The sequence below is a fragment of the Nuphar pumila genome, chromosome 8 (assembly GCF_984573655.1).
Source record: "Nuphar pumila chromosome 8, dmNupPumi1.hap1.1, whole genome shotgun sequence".
In the NCBI taxonomy this organism is placed as follows: domain Eukaryota; kingdom Viridiplantae; phylum Streptophyta; class Magnoliopsida; order Nymphaeales; family Nymphaeaceae; genus Nuphar; species Nuphar pumila.
Genome location: NC_143256.1, coordinates 25150173 through 25170627, shown reverse-complemented (window position 1 = coordinate 25170627; position 20455 = coordinate 25150173). Strand labels below are relative to the sequence as shown.

General features: G+C 34.7%; 1 protein-coding gene across 1 annotated transcript in view; it reads right to left on the bottom strand.

Moving 5' to 3' along the window:
• Positions 1–1815: 1815 nt before the first annotated feature.
• The window catches only part of EMB2421 (FAD/NAD(P)-binding oxidoreductase family protein), an 82204-nt gene continuing 63564 nt past the window's right edge, over positions 1816–20455 (bottom strand). The window contains exons 7-11 of the mRNA XM_090015305.1: positions 3657–3769; positions 3485–3581; positions 2829–3048; positions 2576–2732; positions 1816–2508 (exon numbers count right to left, since the gene is read on the bottom strand). Of these exons, the coding sequence (XP_089871431.1) occupies positions 2062–2508; positions 2576–2732; positions 2829–3048; positions 3485–3581; positions 3657–3769 (1034 nt within the window). The 3' untranslated portion in view covers positions 1816–2061. The remainder of the gene's footprint in view (positions 2509–2575; positions 2733–2828; positions 3049–3484; positions 3582–3656; positions 3770–20455) is intronic.

Genomic DNA, 20455 nt, shown 5'->3' with positions numbered 1-20455 from the left:
TAGATAGATGAACATTAGGTCCATAGGTTATCCTACTGATTGATGAAACAATTTGATGTATAACCATCTTTATCTCCAAGCATGTTTGAACCAAAAGTGTTTATCATATTGATGTCTTTGTCATAAAAGATTATCGTTATCTTTGTCTTTTAAAGAAGTCTCTATCTTTTGAAAAACTTGTCAGCCGTCTTATGTGCAATCTTACGTAACAAGATACTTATTTTGTTTTTCGTCTCATCTTGCTCAACAAAAACTTCATGCTCACTAAACTGAGTTCAAGGGAAAGCCCTCATGTAAAACAAAATACTAGATTAGTCTTCGGCCCAAGGTCATTTGGCCAAGACCTATCTACCTATATAGAAAAATATCACAAAGAGACCCTCGTGTGAAGCTACGTATATGCTTTTAGCTACAGAATGCACAATCTTGTCGTCAATATCTTTGTCTTTTCATAGGATTTTTTGAAAAGCCTAATGTTAGAGTCAATCCTTTTGTCATCTCAAAATCGGTATTTACTTTTTTTTTATTACCAACTGAGCTTCACACAGTTGACAACAAAGAGGGGCATTTGTAGGCAACCCAATTTTGACCAAATCATTTATTGTTAAAAGTTATATGCCAAAATCTAATATCTTTTGCCTATTTTAAAGTTATTTTAAATTCAACTTTATTTTTTGCATCTAAAATAGAATTCTAGAGATTTTTGTCCAAAAGATCAATTAAACTAGAGGATCTAAGCTTTCAAACAAATTAGAAATTAGGTCAATATGACATCAGAGTATAAAGTTATGATCAAAACAAGGTAACTTATTCGGTAAAATTCTTATTTTCAGGTATAACCTACTTTGAGTACATTTTTTATTCTTAAAATAATTGAACTTAATTTACACTTAAAATATGAATTAAAATTGAGGAGGTTAGCTTTTTAATGCATCAAAAATTACCTCAATCTAACATCCAAATAGAAAATTATAGCCAAAATAAGTTAATCTTTCTAACAACAATACTAAATTGTCATTAGGAACTACTAATGACACTCTGTAGTGTCCATAGCATATCTTGAATTATCGTTAGCATCATATGTCATTATCACCATGTCGTTAGCACTTTTATAGTGACATTAGCACAAGCACTTGCATGGATCTGTTCCCAACTCTTGATGTATTGCTCCCGTGATAAGTACCCTTAACATGATGATGCACTGAATTTATGAACATGCTCAAAAAGGATTTGCATGTTTCAGGCCGTTATACTCATCACCCAGCAAGAGATACAAAGTTTGGAATACATAGGAGCTTGCTTTATTTTATGATATTGCTGCCTAAAGGGAATGAAAACGCATCAAAAACAATTTCCCACATGTAATACATGCATTACTTTTCATTCAACATTTACATGACAGTGATAGGCGACAGTACAGCTGAGTCTGTTGGCAATTGGTGAATAATCGATGGTCATAGAAAAAGTCTCAAGATGATCAGTCTCAAAATTCTTGGATAAACATGGCATTTGTAAACACAATGTTCAAGTTTTAGACATGACAAAGCCGTTGATTTCAGACCTTTAATTTCAAGAAGACTTCACTGTCAAAGGCATGGAAGCACGGTGTGGAGTAGAATCTGTAAATGGCACAAAACCCTTCCTAGAGTTGTCCCTGAGCCAAGTCTCTAAACCACAGTCAAGACAACATAGTTGACTCGTACACCCAACCAACTAAATTTCAGATTGTGTTGGCCTCTAATAATCATTATTTGTCCCAAGGAAGTTGTGACAAGTTACTCATGCAATTCCTTTTTCTTTGTTCCAAAGAAATGAAAATTCTAAAACCTTTGTCAATATATTCACAACTTTTAACAAAATTTCAGAATTTTTTACACTGGCAATTTTACCACAACCGTGAATGATTGAGGGCATTACAAAATGTTAAAATGAACTAAGCTTCTATGGTATGTGAATTAATGTTGCTCCATTCTTCACAGTTTTCACTGTTCAGTGAGTGGATGTGATTGTCACCAGCCAGAGAGATCTATGCATGGTTGCTCACTGTTTCTTCTCACGTTGTTATCTCAGGAAAGAAGCTTCATTATGTGTCTTCTTCAATCTCAATATCCGAGAGAAAACCCTTTCAATCTCTGAGACGGGGTCTTCAATAGATTCAGAGTAAGCAACCCGCCATGCAATGTGATCATCTGGCCTCACAAGGATGGCACCCTTGCTCATCATATCCCACCAAGAAGATGACGATGATGAGGATGTCGATGCCGGTTTGTTCCTTATCTCAACCTCAACCACATTCCCGTAATGTTTTTGAAGTAACTTCCTCCTATCATCAAAACGCTGCTGAGAGGAGGCTTCTGGCCACAATATGCAGACTCTAAGGGGTAATTTGATGCCTTCTGCTGCTTCAAAAGCAGCATATGCTAGTTCATATGACTCTTTTCTAGGCCCCACCAATAAAAGGAACTCAATTCTATCTCCCCGTACCATATCCAATGTAGACAAGATCTTCTGCAAAGACGAACAAAATATAAAAGGAACTTTTTGAGAAAAACCAAGACAAATGTACTCTTGCTACCTCATTTGATGATGCATCTAACAAGCGGACATTCATATGTGGCAAGCGCACTCCAATTTCTGCAGTAGGGATGTACTCCTTCCTTCGCCCACTGTATGTTACTTTTTGCTCTTTCAGGTTACTATCAGCATCAGTTACAAGGGCTCCTTCAAGATACCTGATGAGGTAGGCGATGACAGTTACACATTGCTGAACATGAACTAGATCAAAGACAAGTATCTAAATATCAGCATCAAAAGGTGATGGCACTAACCTGAACCCAAGATCCTCGGCAGGAAACTGAAGTTGAAGGCTTTTCCCTTCTTCTAAAATACTCCTTAGTTTAGCTAGTCTTGCTGATCCAATAGGATTGGCTTCATTTAGCACAACCGGTAACATCTGTGCTCGACCAACCGTGAAAATCCCTTCCAGAAGTAGTTTCTGTACTCCAGAGGGCAAGATGGTACCAATGCCACTATTCATTGCCCGATGTACTTTCAGTACCACATTCAACACAACCATTCAACCAGAGTGCAATGAGATTTTACTCCTGGGGATATTAATCTTGAACAGAAGAATCTGCTTCATCCTCAAAAATGGAATAAACCTGGACATTGAGCACTTTGAGTTGAGCACAAAATCTAGGAGTATCCCATTTCCTGAGTTGGACGGAGCATGCAGTACCCAGTTACATCATATTATTCAGCACAAACAGGGCATATATTGTCTAATAGCCCCACCACGGAGTTTCCAGTACTGAAGAAAACAAAAACTTGAAAAAGAGAATAATAGGATACCATGCCCATGAAATGTCAAGGCTTATCCCAAAATATGAAAGAAGATCCATGATGTAAGCAACTAAGCAAGCATCCTTCAAGATTTTGATGGTGAAGGCAAAGAATTTGTAGAAAAGGAGAAATATTAGCTTACCAGAGTTCGCAATATTTGGATTAAGGCCAAGGGCAGAAGGGACTGACATGGCATCATTAAAATTTTCAATGCTTAGAGCTGTATTGAAGAGAGCAATCTGGAAAGCGATACCATCAATTCTCAGCTTGCAAAACAGACATCAAATGGATAAAGAACAATACAAGAGTCATACCGGTCTGCGTTCCATCTCATATGTGTCAAGGATCGAAGGTGAAGCAATACCCTGCATTACACACGCGATCTTCCAAGCTAAATTATGAGCATCCTGAACGCCAGTATTCATCCCTGCAGATAATAGCCCAATATTAAACACATTGGTAAAATATTAGACCAAGATTACTTTGAGTATAAATACTGAAAACATCTGTACAAGAACTTTTGAATAAAACCTGCAGTAGACAAATATTTGGTAAGACATCAACCCCAATCAGGCTCTGTTTGAGAGCCGGAGATGGGAGGGGGGATGGTATTTAACAAGGACTTAATTAATACCTCCTACACCCACAGGTGTTTGGGAACCCTGTTTTGGGAGATGAGAATGGTGCTGAGAGTGGAGATGGGGGTAGAGAGGCCATTTTCAACTACATCCTCACAAGGATGTAGTTGACATCTCCCATTTCATCTCCACTCCCATCACCCCTCTCGTCTCTCCAACACCAGCTCCCAAACAGAACCTTAACGGCAATACCATTTCCTACCTTGTCTCATGGGACTATTTTTTCCATTTTTTATCCTTTGGAAAGCATGGGGAGTGGATCCAAAGATTCCTCCATTATGGCATCACATCTAAAGTTGTTCACCCATCAGCCTCTGAAGTTCCACACCTTTTCTGTGAAGGCTTTGGTGTGATACTGTAAAAACCGAAGTTCTGTCCAGCTTCATGAACATTTTCCTAGATAGAAGGACTAGGGCACTCACCAACATCTCCATGGAAAATCCTTTTAGATGTGGATCAATGTATACTAGATACCCTCCTGTAAGTAATTCCCAGTGACATCACAAGGAAGCAAAAAATCCAGAGCTAACCAGTAAGCCTATCTATCACTTGGGATACTGCAATTGGTTATTTTGGTAATCAAAGACCTGATTCCTAGAACTCGCTTAGAATGTGTCTCCAATTTATCAACCATAAACCCTAGCAAGTGGCGAAGTTGGAATATATGCGTTGGAAACACAAGTAATGGTCACATTAAATCAGGTAAATGGACTGTGTTAGAATCCCAAGGCTGAGAGATTATGATAAAAGACCATGTAAACAAAGCTTTATGTGGATATTCAAAGTTCTAGATATGCATACATACCAACAAGCAACCCTTAGCATGATTAATATTAAGACAACGCTACATCCAGCCAATATTGCTCGTGCCTAAATTTTGACATTCCCAAAGTTACTCAGGCATCGGCTCAACCCATACCCATTTTTAAGGATATGGAACTTCATGCCAGACCCAAACAAAACTAGCTCAAACACATGCGTTATGCAACCTTTGTATGGGTAGACACATGGCTATGAATCATATAAACATTAGTACATTTTAATATAATTGAAAATCCAAACATTTCTCATTCATACATTTACATCATAGTTACCAGAGTAAATGGGTGCAAGAAGCACAAAGAGTGAAGCGAGAAGCAAGTGTTTTTAAGAAATGTGTGAAGCAGGAAGCTTTCAAGAAACATGAGGGAAAGCAAGAAGCAACAACTGAAGTATAAAGTGATTGAATTTGTAATTTTATTTAAATGCATCTTTAACCTTTTTAACTAAAAATATGTCATATATGTAGGTTTTAAAGCAAAAGCATAATTCTGAAAAAATACAGTTCTTCCAGCATTAAAATGCACTTCTAACATAAAGTTTGATTTTGGGAAAAGAAACTTTTCATTTTTGAGAAGCAAGCTTCTCATAAAATTTTAGAAGCATGTGCTTTCATGTTTCTAAAGAGAGCTTCGGAAGTTTTTAAAAGCTTTTGATAACTATGAGTTACATATGAAAAGATAAATACTTCTAAAAACAAACAAAACAAATGAGGCCAAATAGATGGGTTGAATTTGGATGAACCTCACGGAATACAGGTCCACATCCATCTCAATTTTGCGAATGTGCATGCAGATCAATCCAACCATTGAGAGAGAGAGAGAGAGTAGCTGAGAACAAAAAAAAAAGAACGGGTGGCTGAAGCATAGAATAGTTACAAATCTTACTAAAAAGTTCCTACATTGTAAGGAAAGTTTTAGAAAGTAAGAGGGCAACTTCCCCCAACCCCCAGCTAAATGGCACAGTTTGTTGAACATGAATCTAGTCATATACACAATCAACAACAAAGTTGAATCTGACACACTTCAAATTACTTGAACTTTTGGCAGGTTAATGGTCCCTAATGCACAGACGGATAAAACAACCATACTCTGTTGCACGAAATGAGATCTCCTTAAGCTATGGATGCGATTACCAATGGTTAGGAAATAATTTCTACAGTCAAATGAACCACGTGATTAGAAATTTGAAGAAATGAAGGAATGTATTAAGCCCTAAGAAGACCTGTTGTCTAGAATGCTTATCAACCTGCAATACATTGCCATACATGTAAATGGTGAATGTCTCCTCTGGCTTAATCTATGTAACAGCAGAAGTTACTTTTGATTTTATTTTAGCCAAGAAGTTAAGCCCATCAATGACTGAAATATGATAAAACCAACTCAGAGAGGATCGCTCAGGATATAATCCCTTCACTAAAAGATCCTCAACTCCTTCCTCTGACTTGTGAATTACTGTCTATCCATATCAACCAAGAGATTGTCAATGTATGTTAATGTAACGACCCCAACTGCGAAAAATGCAAAAAAAAAAAATTCTTTTTAAACAATTGTGAAAAACCTCTCAAGGACCAGCGGCGCATTACAGATTTAATATTCAAAACCCATCAACCATTTCGGACATAAAGTAAACTCAAACCATGAACTAAACTTTATTTATTAAATCAAATATGTCAATAAAGTTGATAAACTCAAGAATCCACTCTAGCCAACCCTGTGCACATCAGAACCCGGGCCACCAAACCATAAACCTCGAATCCTCCAGCCAACCAGTCTCTCTCATCACTGAGCCTCATGCCTAAAAAACATTTTTAGAAAACGGGTAAGAACCAAAGTTCTCGTACAAAATCCTTTAACTTTCCAACAGTAAGGAAAATATCATAAAATAAATCAAGTACAAGTTTAAGAGAAATCACAAACAACAAATTATCAAAACAACTTACCATCTAAAAAATTCAAGCAAGCATTCAACAATTTCATGCTAAATCAAACATATCAAACAATTTAGGGATGCATGAAATTAATGTTTAACATCAAGGATGCATGGATTAATGCAACATGCATGAATAACTTTTTAAGTTAATTATCAGAATTGCTTTTGCATGCATATCCCTATTTAAATGCACACAAATTTAATTTTTACTTTCTTACCAACCCGCGGATACTCAAAATGGGTAAAGTTCTCAAAGTTCAAGGCAATTCTCAGTCATAGCTTAACACACAATTTGTATTTTAATTACTGAATTTTACACTTATTCCCTGACCGATATCAGGAATCTTCACCATCCATCAGAACATTAAGAATCCTCACTTAATGCCGCGACATCAATGAAAATCCACAACCATTGACGCAACTTTCTTGGTATACCAATAACTATAGCTGAGTCAACAACAATACCCTCAGGCAAAGTGGCTAAAAGTTCCCCACAACCGTGGCTGGAAACATGAACCACGCATCGGGTTCTTGGAGACAACAATTGCACACGGTGTTTAATATCCTCTTAGTCGCTCATGACCGCCATCCAAGGTTCCCACCCCTTTCAAAGAGACGCCATGGAAGAAAATTATTACACTCTTTGGTCTCTTTTACCATTTTAATTTATCAAAAGTTCTTTACATAAAAACAGTTACGCAAATCCACGTGCAATAACAAATTTGGGACCTTGCCCCATCAAATTCAACAATATAATTAATTTAGGAAAACCAATTTTCAACAAAATCATTTTGCAATGCAAAAATCACAATCTAAAATTTTGTAAGCAACACATGCTCACCGCCCTCAATGGCTTATCAGTGGATCAAACATTACCACAGTAATTTAGCATTGCAGGATTTTTTAGTAAACATGAAACATAGATAAAGAATTAACTTTTCATGTTCATTACACAATTCATGGCACAATCACAACAATTTAATGAATGCTTATTCAACCATGTATAACAGTCTTAACATACTATCAGAGAAGTCAAAGCGGTTAAAAATTCACAGATTGAATAACTGTTCATGATATATTCCTACTGCGAACTCTATCAAGATCATTGACATGCGTATATATATTTCTATTGTAAGTGCTATCAAGATTACAAGCAGTATCGTTGACATAGACATACCCCGTAAAAGCAAATCGCGATAGCACATAGCCTTCATACGTACAAATCGTTTCAACCTTTTATCAATCATTGTGTAAATCGCGATTGGAAGACCGTAAAAGCAAATCATAATTTCCACTGTACACAACGCTAATCGCTTTTACGATTTTTATTTACGAAGATCGAACATTACAAAGAGACAAATTTTGAAGAAACTCGTCACGAGATTTAGAAAATATACGCCTGAATCGCCGTCATTGGCCGTGTAGTTGTCGGCGTCTCCTTCATCGCCATCGATACCCCCTTTGCGACGAAGCAGGTTATATGTTCGACCCACGAACACGTCGTTTATAAAGGAAACGTCAGTTCGTCTGTTCCTTACTGACGAAGCAAAGCGAAGTGACACCCTCTTGAACTTGTGCGACGTATCATTCATTTATAAAGAAAATGTTGTTTCACATACCGCTCGTTTTCAAAAACCGCGCTCAAATAAATTACATTGCACATTAATTAAAAAACGTCCTTTCATTTGCTATTTACAAAAAAGAATTATAACTGGTATCGATTTATAGTTTACTAAGTCTAAACATCGTGTCGATTTGTTTATTGTTTTTCTTTTCTACCTTTTATGAATCAGTCATTGTGTAAACGCGATACGACATATCGTTCACATAGACAAAGCTCGAATAGGCAAATCGCAATAGGATATTCAAATGAATTTGGTGGAATGGGATGCATTCGATTGAATTGATGGGTTTAGGTGGGGGAGTGATTGGATTGGGTTGGTTGTGAGACCCATTTAGCTCTCATCAAATCCAAACACAATCTAAACTACTATGTATATATATATAGAGAGAGAGAGAGATACACACACACACACACACACACACATATATATATATATATATATATATATATATATATATATATATATATATATATATATATATATATATATTTTAAGTAGGATCCATTTGAAATTTAGATAGATCCAAAACTTAAACCCTAAACCCCAAACCCCTAAGGCCTAAACTATAAACCCTAAACCCTTAAAACCTAAACCCTAAAATCTATAACCCTAAAGCCTAAACCCCAAACCCTAAAGCCTAAACTATAAACCCTATATCTTAAACCCTAAATCCCTGAACCCCTAAACCGTAAACCGCAAACCCTGAACCCTAAAGCCTAAAGCCTGAACCCCTAAAACCCTAAACCCTAAATCCTAAACCCTAAAACCTAAACTCTAAACCCCTAAACCCTAAACCGCAAACCCTGAACCCTAAACCCTAAAGCCTAAACTATAAACCCTAAACCCTAAACCGCAAACCCTGAACCCTAAAGCCTAAACTATAAACCCTATACCCTGAACCCAAAACCCTAAACCCTAAACGATATGTCTTTGTTTTTCTTTGTGAACGATATCGATATGTAATATAGCGATTTACTAATATCGATTTGCAACCGTTACTGTGACAATGATATGTCCTTGTTTGTATTTATGAATGATATCGATATGTAATATTGCGATTTACTCATATTGGTTTGCAACTGTTACTAAAATATTGTGAACGAAACAGTGAAATCGATTTACAACTGTTACTTAAATTGGTCTTGAGTTATAAATCGATTTGTATTTATGAAGTTACCTCGATTTGTATTTACAAAGTCTAAACATCGTGTCGATTTATGTATAAGTGCATAAAACCCTAGTATATGTAAAACCCTAATATAGATCTGTGTAAAACCCTATTCTATGTAAAACTCGACCCGACCCGTGGTCCATGTTTAAAACCCTAATCTATTTAACAACTCTTCCTCTTTTCTGCGGCAGTGCAACTTCTTTTTTTTTCTCCTCCACCTTCATATTTCTTCTTCTTCTTCCTTGTATACCGGCTCATGCACAGATATTTTGCATGATAGACAGGGAGTGATGTTGATGACCATCTATTTGATCTATTTCTACTGTCGTACCCTCCATCGTTCGCAAACCATCCTTCACAGTTAGAAAAATATTTGCCTAATCTTCGATATACTTCATGACAAATATGCTAGTCGTGCGGGTTGCATCTTCTCTGTCTGTTGCAATCCATACCTTGTGCAACTTGTTCAGTTCTGCCTCGAAGCTTTCTACACTAGCAAGCTGGATTTCATGCGCACCTGAATTGTACTCGAAGCACATCACTATTTGGATGTGAGGGTGATGTTGATGATGATGTATGTTTTATTTGATGATGATGGTCATGTATTGTATCTAAGTCAAACCATTGGTCATGATGTATTGTAACTAAATACTCATATTTTTTGTAAATGAATGTGGTTGCAAATCATGTTGATTTGTAGTTATGAAGTTACCGCGACAACGATATGTCTTTGTTAATGATGTCGATTTATATTTATGAAGTTACGTCGATTTGTATTTATGAAGTTACCTCGATTTATAGTTTACTAAGTCTAAACATCATGTTGATTTGTTTATTATTTTTCCTTTCCGCCTTTTATGAATCAGGCATTGTGTAAATTGCGATACGACATATCGTTCACATACCTCGATAGGTCAAACGGATTTACAATAAAGAATTATAACTGGTTGCAAGTCAATCTGTATCAAGCAAATCGCGATAGCACGTAGCCTTTATACGTACAAATTATTTCAGCCTTTTATCAATGTTTGTGCAAAACGTTTCAGCCTTTTATCAATCATTGTGTAAATCGAGATAGGAAGACAACTCGTAAAAGCAAATCATAATTTTCATAATACACAATGCTAAACGCTTGTTCGGTTTTTATTTACGAAGGTCGATCATTACAACGATTTGTTCAGTGGCAATTGTGTGCTACACTTATTAAAATAGATTTATACACTTATAGAATGTCACGCTCCAGAAAAGAATTATAGAATTACAACAAAGAATTATAGAATCCCAACAAATAATTATCAGGACGTTGATTTGTATTTATGAAGTTACCGCGACAACGATATGACTTTGTTTGTCTTTGTGAACGATATCGATATATTTGTAAAACCCTAATATAGATCTGTGTAAAACCCTATTCTATGTAAAACCCTACTTGACCTGCTGTCCAGGTCTAAAACCCTAATCTATTTAACCTATCTTTCTCTTTTCTGCGGCAGCGCAACTTCTTATTTTTTCTCCTCTTCCTTATTCTTCCTTGTATACCGGAGCAAGCATAGATATTCTGCATGATAGACAGGGAGTGATGCTGATGATCATCTATTTGATCTATTCCTACTGTCGTGCCCTCTATCGTTCGCAAACCATCATTCGTAGTTGAAAAAATATCTGCTTAATCTTCAATATACTTCATGACAAATATGCTACAGTCGTGCGAGCTTCATCTTCTCTACGTGTTCGTATCCCATACATTCTGCAGCTTCGTTAGCTATGCCTCGAAGCTTTCTGCATAAGCAAGTTGTATTTCATGCACACCTGGATTGCATTAGAAGCACATCACTATTTGAATGTATTCCCAGCTGCACATAGAATCGCTTTGCAGCAGGAAATGAACTCAACGATGAACGATATGGATGTTTTGGTGATCTCTTCTATAAAAATGAGTCTCTAAAAAATAGATATGCGTTTGACAGAAATGTTCCCCTATCAATAGCTTTCCACATTCCTTCGAGTCTACGTTCTGGATCACCCTTTGGCAACGCACCATCTGTTGTAATCATTATTTACATGAACCAGATATACAATTCTCATTTGTTCGCATAGAAAAGGAAACTAACAACTGAAATTACCACTATGTGCTACAAAAAAAACTTGCAAGGTGCTTTTCATACTTCTCTCTAAGGTGACTATCATCCTTCGTAGTTGGAAAAATATCTGCCTAATCTTCAATATACTTCATGACAAATATGCTAGTCGTGTGGGCTGCATCTTCTCTGCATGTTGCGATCCATACCATGTGCAGCTTGTTCAGTTCTGCCTCGAAGCTTTTTGCACTAGCAAGTTGGATTTCATGTGCACCTAGATTGCACTCGAAGCACATCACTATTTGGACGTGGGGTTAATGCTGATGATGATGTTTGTTTTCTTTGATGATGATAGTCATGTATTGTATCTAAGCCAAACCATTGGTCATGATGTATTGTAACTAAATACTCATATTTTTTTAAAATGAATGTGATTATAAATCACGTCGATTTGTAACTATGAAGTTACCGCGACAACGATGTCTTTGTTTGTCTTTGTGAACGATGTTGATTTGTATTTAAGAAGTTACGTCGATTTGTATTTATGAAGTTACCTCGATTTATAGTTTACTAAGTCTAAACATCGTGTCGATTTGTTTATTGTTTTTCCTTTTTTTCCTTTTATGAATCAGTTATTGTGTAAATCGCGATACGACATATCGTTCATGTAGACAACGCTCGTAAAAGCAAATCGCGATATGACAACAAAGGATTTATGCACTTATATAATGTCACGTTACACAAGAATTATAGAATTATAACAAAAAATTACATAATTACAAAAAATAATAATTGGGACGTCGATTTGTATTTATGAAGTTATTGCGACAATGATATATCTTTGTTTGTATTTGTGAACGATATCGATATGTAATATCGTGATTTACTCATATCGGTTTGCAACTGTTACTAAAATATTGTGAACGAAACAGTGAAATCGATTTGCAACTGTTACTAAAATCGATCTCAAGTTGTAAATCCTATTGTGAACGAAACCGTGAAATTGATTTTTACTTTAGTAAGTCTAAACCTATTGCGATAGAACATATTGTTCACATAGACAAAGCTCGTAAACGCAAATCGCGATAGGACAAATCGTTTCCGCTTTATGTCTGCAGCTCTAAAGATCGTAATAAAATACTTCTATAAAAAAAGTCGCGATCTCATATAGAAAGAACTATATAATTATTGAATGTTACGTTACAACAAAGAAATATAATTGGTTACAAGCCAATCGGTATCAAGCAAATCGCAATAGCACGTAGCCTTCATACGTACAAATCGTTTCAGCCTTTTATCAATCATTGTGTAAATCGTGATAGGAAGACAGCTCGTAAAAGCAAATCATAATTTCCGCAGTACACAACGCTAAACGCTTCTTCGATTTTTTTTATGAAGGTCGAACATTACAACGATTTGTTTAGTGGCACTTGTGTTACACTTATTAAAAAAAGAATTATACATTTATAGAATGTCACGTTACAAAAAAGAATTATAAAATTACAACAAAGAATTATCGGGATAAAAAAATTATAATGCATTTATACAGGTCTGGCCAACTCATGTATATGATTATGATCATGTACATGGATCAGCAGCATATTGTCAACATGTATATTTCAGCTTGGCTAACCCATGTACATGAATCTTATCATGTACATGGATCAGCCCCAGCTATTGGCTTGATAATCAGACTAGTTATGATAGGTTTATTATTGAGTGGTCGATTCATATACATGAATCTGATCCGTGGATTACATAATTACTGTTATGGTCGATACATGTACATAATTTTGAGTATATACATTAATCAAACCAGTTGTAAATGGTTTTGTGATGGCAGATACACGTACATGAAGATGGTAATGTACATGTTTAAGATTGGAATATGTATTTTTTGAATTGATATATAAATTTGATCGTAAATTGATGAGTTTGCAATTGTGCATATCATATGCATGAATCTGAAAATAAATTGATGTTTACATGACTGTGATCGTATGCATGTTTGGTTGATTATATGCATGGATTTGTGTTAAAATGTATCATTCAACATTTGTAATATTATATATATTTTATATATATAAAGGATAATACATATTCATATATGGTATATATGCATATGTATTATCCTAATTATATATATAAAATATATATTTCTCTATTTATAGGCATAGGGGTAGTTTAGACATTTCACAGTTTTACGCATATTCCATTTGGAATATGTTTGTAATTTTACTTTTAATTTTCTTTTTTATTTTTCTTTTTTTGTGGTTTGCGCCACCTAGGGAGGCTCCCCAAAGAGTCGTTGGGGAGCCCCCAACGGTCACAAATGTGACCGTTGGGGCTCCCAACGACTCCTTTGGGAGCCCCCTAGGTGGCTCCTTGCTTGTGTTATAAATAGGGGTCTCCCCCTTGTAATTCCTTCACTCCTTGTAGGAGCTTATGCTCCATTGTATAGGGTTTTTACCCTCTTCTTCCTTTTTCCTCAATAATATTCAACTTATGACTTTAAGTCATATTTACCCCTTTTATGGGTTTGTTTATTAGCACATGATGTGCTTGTGTTGTTCCATTAAGTGGGTATATTCGCACTTTGTGTGCATGTGTATGGGTTCATTATTGAACCTAATGTATTCAAAATCACTTTCTAACATGGTATCAGAGCTCGGTTGAAATCGAGTTGCTCTTTGGTGCATCGGGAAACGTGGTATTCAAGAAATTTTTAAAGAAAAATGGTGAAGTATTCATTTCTCTCTCTTTTCTTTCTTAAAGTTATTCGGTATGCATTCTATTTCTTTAAGTATTTTATGAAGAATTTAATATGTTCTTTTTTTATGTGTACTCTTTGTCATTAAGTTTTTTTATAAAAATTAGAGTTACTTGATACTCTATTGAATCTTTTTCGTATACATACTTTTTCGTATGTTTTTCTTTGAAAATTTTTAAATGATAACTTGTTTGGCGAAAAATTAGATATATGATTGCTCAAAACTTGTTTTAATGGGTCGGTAAAAATTTATGACCATTGGAGCTTTGAATTTATATTTTAAACCTAACTTTGTTTATAAGAATACCTTTTATATGAATGGTAAGTCTTTAAAGAAAGGTATGTTAAGATCAAAATGTTTGTGAGGTATAGTTTTTTTGAAAAATGCTTGACATATATGAAAAATTCCTTAATAAGTTTTGATTCACTTTCCTAATGTGTCCTTTTTATATGAGCAACATTTAATTAAGAAGGTTTTTTTTTTCCGGTTGAATTAAGTTTTAAAATGATCTTATGGAATATGGTGATTTTCTTTGCATCTTTATACTTTTAAAAGATTTTTCAATTTGATTTAAAGAGCTTGTCTCATTATAAAATTTATGGTCTTCACTAATGTTTGTTGCGTACTTATTGCATTAGGAGTTGGTAATAATCTATTAAGTCATATTTTTTGATAAAACTTAAGAGTTTTTGAATTTTTCCTCGATAAATGTTTAATTTTATAGATTTATGCCATAGTACAATCTTACTTTATCATAAGGTTTTTTTAATAAATCTATTATTCTTCTTTGTTGGGATTTCTCCCACTTTAGTGGAGTTTCCCCTTTCTTTGGGAATTTTGTGTGTTTTTTGAGCTCTCTTTAAGGAGTCTTTCGGTCCTTATAATCTTCTTGTGAGTATATACTCTTTTATGAAGATTTCATGGTTGTTGTGAGAAGATTGGTTGTGAGCATCATTTTTTTAAAGTTACAATAGTGGATTTCATAAGATTTTCAAACTTCACCATCTTTATGAATGCCTATATTGGCCTAAGTTTGTTATTTGCTCATTCAAGATTATTGTCATTTAAAAATCTTGCATTGCATAAAAGTGTATCTATTATCATTTGGTGTGCATTTAATTGCACTTTATATCTATCATAGTTGAGGCTTGTTTTTGACTTTTTTATTATTCCAAATCGGTTCTTACGCATGATGTTGCTTAATATTTCATAAATTGTGTTAGTTGCATAATAAGTCTTGTTTGTATAAATGACTTCTTTTGAAGATTAAGCATAATTCGGATTTATGCAAAATTGTTGTTATAAAGCATATTATTGTGATTGATTATATTGGACCTTTGATTCAACTTTTAATCGGTCCTCTTTTCTTTAAAAAATGATTCCTAAAGTGTTTATTGCCTTTTTGTGACATTTATATTTGTCCATCACATGTTATTTAATGTATCATTTGTTTGGCCTTATTGTTATATTAAAGATGGTTGTTAAGGTGAGTTATGGGCACCTTGTGTTATGACATTTTAGATTGTCCACTTGCCATATTATAGATGGTGGTTGAGGTGAGTTATGGGCACCTTGGGACTCTAGAATGATTTGGTATATGATCTCTAATTATGAGTGTGTCACTCTTTGTTATGTCATTTTAGATTGTCCACTTGCCATATTATAGATGGTGGTTGAGGTGAGTTATGGGCACCTTGGGACTCTAGAATGATTTGGTATATGAGTGTGTCATTAGTTTAATGTTGGCCATTGATCTTATGGATGCTCTCATTTATATGTAAATGTGATGGATATATGGTGTTTAAAACCTTAAATGTTTTAAGGTATATTAAAATCAAGGTTTTGGGGATTATTGCCCAACCTTTTATTGTTTATAAATCATATGAGTGCATTTGCACATTTATGTTTTGTGCTTTTGTGCACAAGTGTTCTTGGTGTGTATATTCACACATTTATTCCTAAATGATATTGTTATGGGTATTCTTTTTGAAGAATATTGTTTCAAGGTTTTATTTATATGTTTGTCATTACAAGTTTTATTGCCTCAAATGTTTTCTCCTTTTATGCCCCTTATCTAAGTGTCATCATATGTAGACAAGAATTTTATTACACCTTCGTGTGTTGGTAGCCCATGGTTGGCTTGTTACTCTTGTTCTAGTAGCTGAACATACTTGGTTTTGAGTGTATTTTTGCGTAGACAAGAGATGTTTTTGGTCCATGTTGGCGTGTATTCTCTTGTTCTTGTCGTAGATGCACTCATTTCAAGTATTATTATATGTAGACAAGAGGTTCTTTTGCACACCTTTCTGTGTGTCTTTGGCCTTTAATGGCATTATATTTATATTCTTGATCTAGTAGCTTATACACTTGATTTATGGGTTTTGGAGGACTAATGAGGTAGTTGTTTATAATGGATGAACTATTGTTGAAATTTGCAAAATTTCATTCATGACTTGTGTTTTAAAATATTCAAGTGAATCATATTTTTGATATGCATATTTTAAAATCAAGTTTATTTTTTGGCATTTAATCTATATATTAAGTGCTTATGGTTTTTTGGCCACTTTTGTATGCAAAATGTGTTTTTTGTCAATTGAGTGAGATTTTCCTAAATGGGTAAGATTCTCTACTCAAATAACACTCTTCGTTTTGCCTCGTAAATGGATTTAAAACCTTGTGAACTCTTGTGTTTATTTTGTCTAAAGTATGCTTGGAGACTTCGTTTCTCTTGTTTGGCACTTCATTACATGTTTGAAGCATGTTCATCAATGATTCCTTTAAGTATTAATTCATTTCATGATAATATATGCATATGTTCTTTATGGCCTTTTAGGATCTCATTCAATAAAGCATATGTAACTTATGCCTCTTCATAGGCTTACTGTGGTGTCCCTTAGTGGACCATTTTGTTATTTCCCATTATGGGGTTGTGATTGTCCAATGATGGACCTTATGAATGCATTATGCATTCTTGCAATTCGTTTCCGCTCACTCTTTAACATGATACTTGATTTTTGAAACTTTGGTTTTCTAAATTTTCTTTTCATGCTAAAGTAATTATCCTATTATGCATAAATTTTGCACCTTGTTAGGAATGTTCATTTTTTAGTAAAGTGCAAAGATATTTTTTACTTGTTCTTTGTTGTTGTTCCTCAGGATCTTGAAGATAAGAGGAAAAGAAGTACCTTGGATAGATCATGGAAGGTGCTCATCGTTAAAGACGTTGGAGGAAGACATTTGCAATGGCATTCGTACTGAAGGCTCTTGAAGCCTTGAGATTCTTCCTCTTGCTTTCTTCAATCTTTTCGTTCCCCCACGCAAAGCTTGAGGGGGGTGTTAAAATGTATCATTCAACATTTGTAATATTATATATATTTTATATATATAAAGGATAATACATATTCATATATGGTATATATGCATATGTATTATCCTAATTATATATATAAAATATATATTTCTCTATTTATAGGCATAGAGGTAGTTTAGACATTTCACAGTTTTACGCATATTCCATTTGGAATATGTTTGTAATTTTACTTTTAATTTTTTTTTTTTTTTTTTTTTGTGTGGTTTGCGCCACCTAGGGAGGCTCCCCAAAGAGTCGTTGGGGGCTCCCAACGACTCCTTTGGGAGCCCCCTAGGTGGCTCCTTGCTTGTGTTATAAATAGGGGTCTCCCCCTTGTAATTACTTCACTCCTTGAAGGAGCTTATGCTCCATTGTATAGGGTTTTTACCCTCTTCTTCCTTTTTCCTCAATAATATCCAACTTATGACTTTAAGACATATTTACCCCTTTTATGGGTTTGTGTATTAGCACATGATGTGCTTGTATTGTTCCATTAAGTGGGTATATTCGCACTTTGTGTGCATGTGTATGGGTTCATTATTGAACCTAATGTATTCAAAATCACTTTCTAACATATTTGATCATAAATGGTGTGGTTTGTGAGTATCGCATTGACATGCGTATGTACTTGGCTTAACGTGCATTCATATTTTGTGCTTTAAAATGTGCATTATGAACATGTTTGAAAACTATGTGTGTTGCATGTTCACTAAAATTTTGCAATTTTGCATAAATCACTTTTGAGATATGTATGTTGTCTGATGTGAACCATTGCAAGCCGTGTAGGCCAGGAGCATGTGTTGCTCCAACATTTGTTGATTTTATTTATGCATTACAAAAATTTATTTTGAGGAATTATTGGTTTTCCAAAATTTAATTACATTGTTAAATTGTGAGGGTCAGGTACCAAAATTGTTTTTACATGTTGATTTGCAAAACGGTTCTTGTGTAAAAAACTTGAAATTGATTTCAAATGGTAAAAAAGACCAAACAGTGTAATTAATCTCTTCCTTGATGTCCCTTCCATAGTGGGGGAATCTTGAATTGCGGTCATAGGGGACCATGAGGATACTAAAATTCTATATGTGATTGTGCATCTGAACCTGATATGGTAATTCACTTTCCGGCCATGGTTTTAGGAAGATTCAGCCACTTTGCCTGGGCCCGAATTTGAGCAAATAAGGAGCAACATCCTCCCTAGAAAGCAAGAAGAACTTTCACATATTCATGAAGTTTTGGCCCAAGTTTGCATGGAAGAGACGATGTTAAAATCCCAAACCGAATCAAAGGAGCTAAAAGATAATGTTTTAGCTGTGTCAAGACCGGGTGCTAGTTCTCATACATATAAACCTCCACACTTCTACAAAAATAATTTTGGAAAACCTCAATCTTTTGAGGGAAAAGGAGATGGAAAGAAGAAAATTGTTTGTTACAATTGTGGAGAACTGGGACATCTACCCATATTGTCCAGAATTTAAAGCCAAAGAGGAAAGAAAGATCACTTCAATTGGAACTTCTCAAATCGACAAATCTATAAGAAACATGTCGCTATCTCAATTGATGGAAACTTTGCAACCTCTCCTCAAGGGTTCCTCCATAGCGAGTGTTGTCGTCTTCACTTCTTTCTCCCTGGTATGACTTCTGGGCTCCTCGATTCTGGTGCTTTATTTCATATGACCTATAATGGTTTCATGCTTAACAATCATAGTGTTGATTCAAGTAGGAAAAATGTTTTTACTGCGGATGGAACCTCTCTTGATGTTAAAGGAATTAAAATTTTTGAAAAATCAATGAATTTTTGCTTTCAAAAAATAAGAATTATTCCAAAACTCAATTTAAGCTTACTTTTTGTAGTGTCCCGTTCACATCTGACGAGTGCTCAATACAGGATCTTCCATCAAAGTGGAAGATTAAGGAAGGTCATAGAGAAGATCTCTATTACATGAATCGGCTAATCATTCAAAAGAAACCTTTGTCTCAATGTACAAAAATTGGATTCAATTTTGTGGTATCAAAGACTAGGTCATCCTAGTATTACTAAATTGTCAAATTATCTCATTTGAGAACTTTTGGCAATGAAAAAATTCAATGTACTGATTGTATACTTGCCAAAATTAAATCAATTCCTTATCAAGAGGACCTTTTTGCCTCAAAATCACTTGAATTAATACACTCTGATGTTTGGGCCCAGCCCCAGTAAAGTCTAAAGGTGGATACATTTATTATGTCATTTTTGTGGATGACTATACTCACTTTACCTAGATTTACTTTCTTAGGCACAAAAATAAAGTCTTTGAAAACTTCAAAACTTTTCACAAATTGGTTACAAATTTACTCAAGACGAACATATCCATTTTTTGTTCTGACTGAGAGGGAGAATACATGTCAAATGATTTTAAAAATTATTTAGAATCTAATGAAATCTTACACCAAATGTCTTCTGCAAACACAGCCCAACAAAATGGATTAGTCGAACGAAAACACAAACATATAGTAGAAACCACAAGGACTTTGCTCATCTCCAAAAGTGTTCCTAAACATTTTTGGGCTGAAGCAACCCTAATTGCAGTTCACCTGATAAATCGGCTTCCATCATCCAAACTTCGAAATATAACTCCATATGAAAAACTCTTTCAAATTTCTCCTGATTATTTTAGACTAAGAACCTTTAGATGTAAGTGTTTTGTGTTAACAAACAAAAATGACAAGTTATCTCCGTATTTCTTGGGT